The sequence below is a fragment of the Scomber japonicus genome, chromosome 2 (assembly GCF_027409825.1).
Source record: "Scomber japonicus isolate fScoJap1 chromosome 2, fScoJap1.pri, whole genome shotgun sequence".
Taxonomy (NCBI): domain Eukaryota; kingdom Metazoa; phylum Chordata; class Actinopteri; order Scombriformes; family Scombridae; genus Scomber; species Scomber japonicus.
The window spans coordinates 2,678,000-2,685,499 of NC_070579.1; the positions used below are offsets into that span (position 1 = coordinate 2,678,000).

The 7,500-nt window shown below is 48.1% G+C and overlaps 1 protein-coding gene across 1 annotated transcript in view; it reads left to right on the plus strand.

The window, feature by feature from the left end:
* Positions 1-7,500, plus strand: part of LOC128378670 (protein jagged-1a-like) — a 32,194-nt gene that overhangs the window by 8,469 nt on the left and 16,225 nt on the right. Inside the window, exon 3 of the mRNA XM_053338239.1 lies at positions 3,581-3,638. Within this exon, the coding sequence (XP_053194214.1) occupies positions 3,581-3,638 (58 nt within the window). The remainder of the gene's footprint in view (positions 1-3,580; positions 3,639-7,500) is intronic.

The window sequence follows — 7,500 nt, forward strand, 5'->3', positions numbered from 1 at the left end:
CATGTAAAAGGAACAAGCTAAATGATGTTTAATGTGAGAATACTAACATGGTTTTACTCTGCTTGTGTTGTAGAAGCAGCTGATCACGTGTTAAACTCAGGTGTGTGTGAATCAGATCAGGATCAGTTTTAAACGAGCCGGAGAGGACAGACTGATTCTCGTCCTGATTCAGTGAAAGAGAAATGTTGTTACTGTCAACAAGCAGCTGATAATAAAACAGAAAGAAAAACCTGAGAGGACATAATGATCATAGTGTTTGCTGTTTGGTGCTGAGCAGGTAGAGTACAGCCACTTTTTAAACAGCTTTTATTTTGAAAACCACACTATGATACCCCTTTTCCACTAAAGCTGGAGCTGGAGCTGGAGCTGGTGCTGGTGCTTGTTTGGAGCCAGAGCCTGACTAGACTAAGCACCGGTTCTTTGCTTTTCCACCGCCAAAGCTCCAGCCCCGAGCCTCAGAACGGAGCCAGAGCAAGCACCGACTCTTTGCTGGTCTAAAGCAAGAACCGATTACGTCAGCGGACTGGGGGCGGGGCTAACGTTTATTAGCTGGCTAGCGGGGTTAGCGTTTATTAGCCGGCTAGCGGGGCTAGCGGGGCTAACGGGGCTAACGTTCATTAGCTGACGTGGCATTTACAGAGGGTTAAAGATTTGTTGATTAAAGGTACTATTTTTATATTTTTTTGCCAGAGCTGTCGTCTTCTTCTTCTTCTTCTTCTTTGTCTTCTTCTTCTTCTTCTTCTTTTTCTTCTTCTTCTTCTTCTTCTTCTTCTTCTTCATTTCTTCGCCTCTCACTGGTGAATCATGGAAGTGCTTCAGAGGCGAGCGCTGGCTCCGTTATACAGTGACGTAATCGCGTGGCTCCTTGGCGGTGGAAAAGCAACAGGTTCGTAAGAGGTGCTTGGATTAGCACCAACTGAGCACTGACTCTAGCACTAGCTCCGAACCAGCACTGGCTCCAGCTCGGTGGAAAAGGGGTATATGAGAGCGCTGAGAGTGAACCAGAACAGGAAACTATGAGCTGAAACTCAACTTTAAAGCAGATATTTGTGTTATTATATCTTCATCAGAGCTTCTTAACCCTCGTGCCGTCCTCCCGGGTCAAATTGACCCCGTCTTATTCTTCTTTCCTCCCTTCCTTCCTTCCTTCCTTCCTTCCTTCCTTCCTTCCTTCCTTCCTTCCTTCTGTCTGTACTTCCTCCATCCCCCTTTCTTCCCTCCTTCCTCCATCCTTTCCTTTCTTCCTTCCTTTCTCCCTCCTTCCTTCCTTCCTTTCCTTCCTTTTTCCTTCCTCCTTTCCCCCCCCCTCCTTTCTTCTTTCCTTTCCTTTCCTTTCCTCCCTTCCTCCCTCCTTTCCTTTCCTTTTATCCTTCCTCCCTCCTTTCCTTCCTTTTTCTTTCCTCCCTTCCACCCTCCCTCCTTCCTTCCTCCCTCCCTTCCTTCCTTCCTTCCTCCCTCCTTTCCTTCCTTTATCCTTCCTCCCTCCTTTCCTTCCTTTTTCTTTCCTCCCTTCCACCCTCCCTCCTTCCCTCCTTTCCTTCCTCCCTCCTTTCCTTTCCTCCCTCCTTTCCTTCCTTCCTTCCTCCCTTCCTTCCTTCCTTTCTTGACTCTGGACTCTTTCCTGTTTCCACTCCGACGCTCATAAACCAGGTGGATGGAAACACGCTGACATAATGCTGCCCTTTAAACCTGAACCATAAATCATGTCTGTGGCTTCAAACAGCTCTCTCTCACATACACACACACACACACACACACACACACACACACACACACACACACACACACACACTCTCCAGCCCTGTGTGTGTTCCTCTGCTCTGAGTTTTGGAGTCTGGTTGATGTCGAGCTCAGAGTTTAGATGGTGTGAATGTTAGAAAGCCAGTGTCACTACGGAGAGAGAGAGAGAGAGAGAGAGAGAGAGAGGCCTCAAACCACACACACACACACACACACCACACACACATACACACACACGGATAAACACACACACACACTCTCTGGCTCTGGTCTGTGTGTTATTCGATAGCGGTGAGAGCGACAGTGGCTTTAAGAGAGACAAAGAGAGACCAAATAATAGGACTGTAACACACACACACACACACACATACACACACACACACACACACACACATAAACACACACACACACACACACACAGAGAGAGACACACACACATACACACACAGAGAGAGAGAGAGACACACACACACACACAGAGAGAGAGAGAGACACACACACACACCACAAACCACATGAATGCTGTGAAACAAAAAAAAAGAAAAAGTGGAATTAGAGACTAAAACTGACTTCAGGATGTTTTGAGTTTTTGTTTCCTGCGTCTAAAAAAATACAAAATAAAATAAAATAAAATAATAATTAAAACTTTTATTGTTTTTATTTTATTATAGTTTTTATTTTTTATTATAGATTATCATTCTTATTCTAACAGATTTATTGGACTGAGCTGAATGTGATGTTTATAGTAGTGTCTGTAGATACTTTATTACACTTTAACCTCAGATTGGTCATTTATTTTATTTTGTAGTAACACTGAGAACATTTTAACTTCCTGTCACTAATGTAAATAAAGTGTTTTAATGTTTATGTCCTTCCTTCCTTCCTTCTTTCCTTCCTTCCTCCCTCCCTCCTTACTCCTTTCTTTTCTTCCTTCCTTCCTTCTCTCCTAAATTCCTCCCTCTTTTCGTCCTTACTTCTTTCCTTCCTTCTTTCCTTCCTTCTTTCCTTCCTCTCTCCCTCCTTCCTTCCTTCCTTCCTCTCTCCCTCCTTCTCTCTTTCTTTCCTCCCCCTACCTTCCTTCCTTCCTCCCTTCCTCCCTCCTTCCCTCCTTTCCTTCATTCCTTCCTTCCTTCCTTCTCTCCTAAATTCCTTCCTCTTTTTGTCCTTCCTCCTTTCCTTCCTTCCTTCCTTCCTTCCTTCCTTCCTTCCTTCCTCTCCTAACCCTAACCCTTCTCTCTTTCTTTCCTCCCCCTACCTTCCTTCCTTCCTTCCTTCCTCCCTCCTTCCCTCCTTTCCTTCATTCCTTCCTTCCTTCCTTCTCTCCTAAATTCCTTCCTCTTTTTGTCCTTACTCCTTTCCTTCCTTCCTTCCTTCCTTCCTTCCTTCCTTCCTTCCTTCCTCTCCTAACCCTAACCCTTCTCTCTTTCTTTCCTCCCCCTACCTTCCTTCCTTCCTTCCTTCCTCCCTCCTTCCCTCCTTTCCTTCATTCCTTCCTTCCTTCCTTCTCTCCTAAATTCCTTCCTCTTTTTGTCCTTACTCCTTTCCTTCCTTCCTTCCTTCCTTCCTTCCTTCCTTCCTTCCTTCCTCTCCTAACCCTAACCCTTCTCTCTTTCTTTCCTCCCCCTACCTTCCTCCCTTTCTTCTTTCCTCTGTCCTTCTTTCCTTTCTTCCTCCCTCCTTCCCTCCTTTCCTTCCTTCTTTCTTCCTTCCTTCCTTCCTTCCTTCCTTCCTCCCTCCTTCCCTCCTTCCCTCCTTTCCTTCCTTGACTCGAGGACAACAGGAGGGTTAATGACATCATCAGTTTAACATGTTTAACCCTTCGCTCTCCGTCTCTCTGCAGAGATCGTACACGTTGATCGTGGAAGCTCTGGACTTCAACAACGACTCTTCATCCGGCAGTGAGTATCTTCATCATCATCATCTTCATCTTCATCATCGTCTTCATCTTCCTTTCATCCTCTCTCTCAGCTCAAAACAAACCCGACCTCTGACCTTTGACCCGAGAGCTGGCTGCTGCAGAGTGATGTCATAAATGTCACGTCTGTGTGAGAACCTGCAGAACGTGAACACTGAAATATATCAGAGCTTATTATGGACTTCCTGTTTCTTTACAAAATAAAAGTCCTCTGACAGCAGCATGTTAGAGTCTCATTCAGAGATGTGGTGTTAAAGCCGTGGTGTGTGGACACAGAGAGGACTCAGAGAGGACAGAGAGAGGACACAGAGAGGACTCAGAGAGGACAGAGAGAGAGAGGACAGAGAGAGAGAGGACAGAGAGAGGACCCAGAGAGGACTCAGAGAGGACAGAGAGAGAGGACAGAGAGAGGACTCAGAGAGGACAGAGAGAGGACTCAGAGAGGACAGAGAGAGGACAGAGAGAGGACACAGAGAGAGGACAGAGAGAGGACTCAGAGAGGACAGAGAGAGGACAGAGAGAGGACACAGAGAGAGGACAGAGAGAGGACTCAGAGAGGACAGAGAGAGGACAGAGAGAGGACACAGAGAGAGGACAGAGAGAGGACAGAGAGAGGACCCAGAGAGAGAGGACAGAGAGAGGACCCAGAGAGAGAGGACAGAGAGAGAGAGGACAGAGAGAGGACAGAGAGAGAGAGGACTCAGAGGACTCAGAGAGGACTCAGAGAGGACTCAGAGGACAGAGAGAGGACACAGAGAGAGGACACAGAGAGGACTCAGAGAGGACAGAGAGGACAGAGAGAGGACCCAGAGAGAGGACTCAGAGAGGACTCAGAGAGGACAGAGAGAGGACACAGAGAGAGGACACAGAGAGGACTCAGAGAGGACAGAGAGGACAGAGAGAGGACCCAGAGAGAGGACTCAGAGAGGACACAGAGAGGACTCAGAGGACACAGAGAGTGGACAGAGAGAGAGAGGACAGAGAGAGAGAGGACACAGAGAGAGGACAGAGAGAGGACAGAGAGGACAGAGAGAGAGAGGACAGAGAGAGGACACAGAGAGAGGACTCAGAGAGGACAGAGACACAGAGAGGACGGCGGTTCCTGTCTCGGTGTTGGCTCCCTGCTGTATTTGGCGTGTGGTTAGGAGCCATTATAGAGACGGTGTGAAGCTGCTGAGGACGAGCAGCTGAAGACGACGAGCAGCTTCGTGACATTTTCGAGCTAAAAGGTTGAAGATGAAACGGCTGCAGAGCCAAAAGAGGAGAGAAGTCATATTTACTCTGAGTTTAACATCAACCAGACAAAATGTGTCCGAGCGGCTTTAATCTGCTGCTGCTGCTCACAACACCAAGAGGGAAGAGGGAAGGAAAGGAAGGAAGGAAGGGAGGAAGAAGGAAGGAAGGAAGGAAAGGAGGAAGGAAGGGGGGAAGGAGGGAAGGAAAGAAGGAAGGAAGGAAGGTAGGTGGGAAGGAGGAAAGAAAGAAGGTAGGTGGGAGGGAGGAAAGAAGGAAGGAGGGTGGGAGGGAGGGAAGGAAAAAAGAAGGGAGGGAGGAAGGAAGGAAAGGAGGAAGGAAGGGAGGAAAGAAGGAAGGAGGGAAGGAAGGAAGGAAGGAAAGAAGAACAGAAGGAAGGGAGGAAGGTAGGGGGGAGGAAAGAAAGAGAGAAGGAGGAAGGAAGGAAGGAAGGAAGAAGGAAGGAAGGAAGGTAGGTGGGAGGGAGGGAGGAAAGAAGGAAGGGAAGGGGGGAGGGAGGGAGAGAGGAAGGAAGGGAGGAAGGAAAGGAGGAAGGAAGGAACAGTAAAAACTGAGGATCCATAAACTGATATTAAACATGCTAAGGTTAAGATTGGGTTTATATTAAAACATGTTGAAGTTAAGGTAGGGGGTTTGTTGGGTTTTGGCGAGGAGGGGAAGGAAGGAAGGAAGGAAGGACAGAGGAAAGCTATGCTATGGTTGGGTTAGTGTTGGAGAGGACGGGAAGGAAGGAAGGAAGGAAGGACGGACAGAGGAAAGCTATGCTAAGGTTGGGTTTAGTGTTGGAGAGGACGGGAAGGAAGGACAGAGGAAAGAAGGAAGGGAGGAAGGACAGAGGAAAGCTATGCTATGGTTGGGTTAGTGTTGGAGAGGACGGGAAGGAAGGAAGGAAGGAAGGGCAGAGGAAAGAAGGACAGAGGAAAGCTATGCTGAGGTTGGGTTAGTGTTGGAGAGGACGGGAAGGAAGGAAGGAAGGAAGGACAGAGGAAAGAAGGACAGAGGAAAGCTATGCTGAGGTTGGGTTAGTGTTGGAGAGGACGGGAAGGAAGGAAGGAAGGAAGGACAGAGGAAAGAAGGACAGAGGAAAGCTATGCTGAGGTTGGGTTAGTGTTGGAGAGGACGGGAAGGAAGGAAGGAAGGAAGGACAGAGGAAAGAAGGACAGAGGAAAGCTATGCTATGGTTGGGTTAGTGTTGGAGAGGCCGGGAAGGAAGGAAGGAAGGACAGAGGAAAGAAGGAAGGGAGGAAGGACAGAGGAAAGCTATACTATGGTTGGGTTAGTGTTGGAGTGGCCGGGAAGGAAGGAAGGAAGGACGGAGGAAAGAAGGAAGGGAGGAAGGACAGAGGAAAGCTATGCTAAGGTTGGGTTAGTGTTGGAGAGGACGGGAAGGAAGGAAGGAAGGACAGAGGAAGGAAGGAAGGAAGGACAGAGGAAAGCTATGCTAAGGTTGGGTTAGTGTTGGAGAGGAGGGGAAGGAAGGAAGGAAGGAAGGAAGGAAGGACAGACAGAGGAAGGACGGACAGAGGAAAGCTATGCTGAGGTTGGGTTAGTGTTGGAGAGGCCGGGAAGGAAGGAAGGAAGGAAGGAAGGAAGGACAGAGGAGGGGGAGGTCAGGCTCAGGTGAGGCTCAGGTGTGGACTCTGACTCTGCAGCTCGTAGCGATGAAGTGCCAGCTCTGAATATTTACTCTACTCTGACCGTTGGGATCAGATCCAGCTGCTTTTCTTTTTTTAAATCTGCTGCCTGCGTGTTATTCAGAAACCTCCCGTGTCGCTGTGAAGCCTCACAGTTTGCTCTCAGACCGACGGCGTCTCGCTAGCTGCTGCCTGCTTCCTGGACTCACGCTGAGCTCAGTCCAGATCAGAGTCCAGCACACTTTCCACCCGGCTGGTGAAATACCGCAGAGCTGCTCCCAGTTCAGACAGACCAAGATTACACAAGACCTTCCTTCCTTCCTTCCTTCCTTCCTTCCTTCCTTCCTTCCTTCCTCCGAGTTCAGACAGACCAAGATTACACAAGAATACAGCAGCGGATTATTATTAGTCTTTATTATTTATTAGGATCCATCAGCTTCTTCCTGGCCTCCGTATATAAATCAGTGTTTCTGTGTCTCAGTATTATGCTGGGCTTAGACCAAACGATTTCCACAGTCCCAGAATAATGACTGACAGTCTTTGGTAAATCTGAGGAGTCTAACTGGAGTCTCGGCGCTAGGCATGGGATGATAACCGCGATTTGAAAAAGCCACGATAACCGAAACCGCCAAATTTTCTGTCATACCGTTCCTAAGACAGGAAGAGACAGGAAGTGCTGGTCAAAGACAGGAAGTGCTGGTCAGAGACAGGAAGTACTGGTCAAAGACAGGAAGTGCTGGTCAAAGACAGGAAGTACTGGTCAAAGACAGGAAGTGCTGGTCAAAGACAGGAAGTGCTGGTCAAAGACAGGAAGTGCTGGTCAGAAACCCCTCAGGTGGAGCAGCTGCAGCGTAGAGTATCACGACCCCTCACACTGTCATTACAGATTCAGGTTAAATGAACACGTCTGTCTTTATTTTTCTTCCTTTTAGGAACATTTTAGATCTGGAATCACAA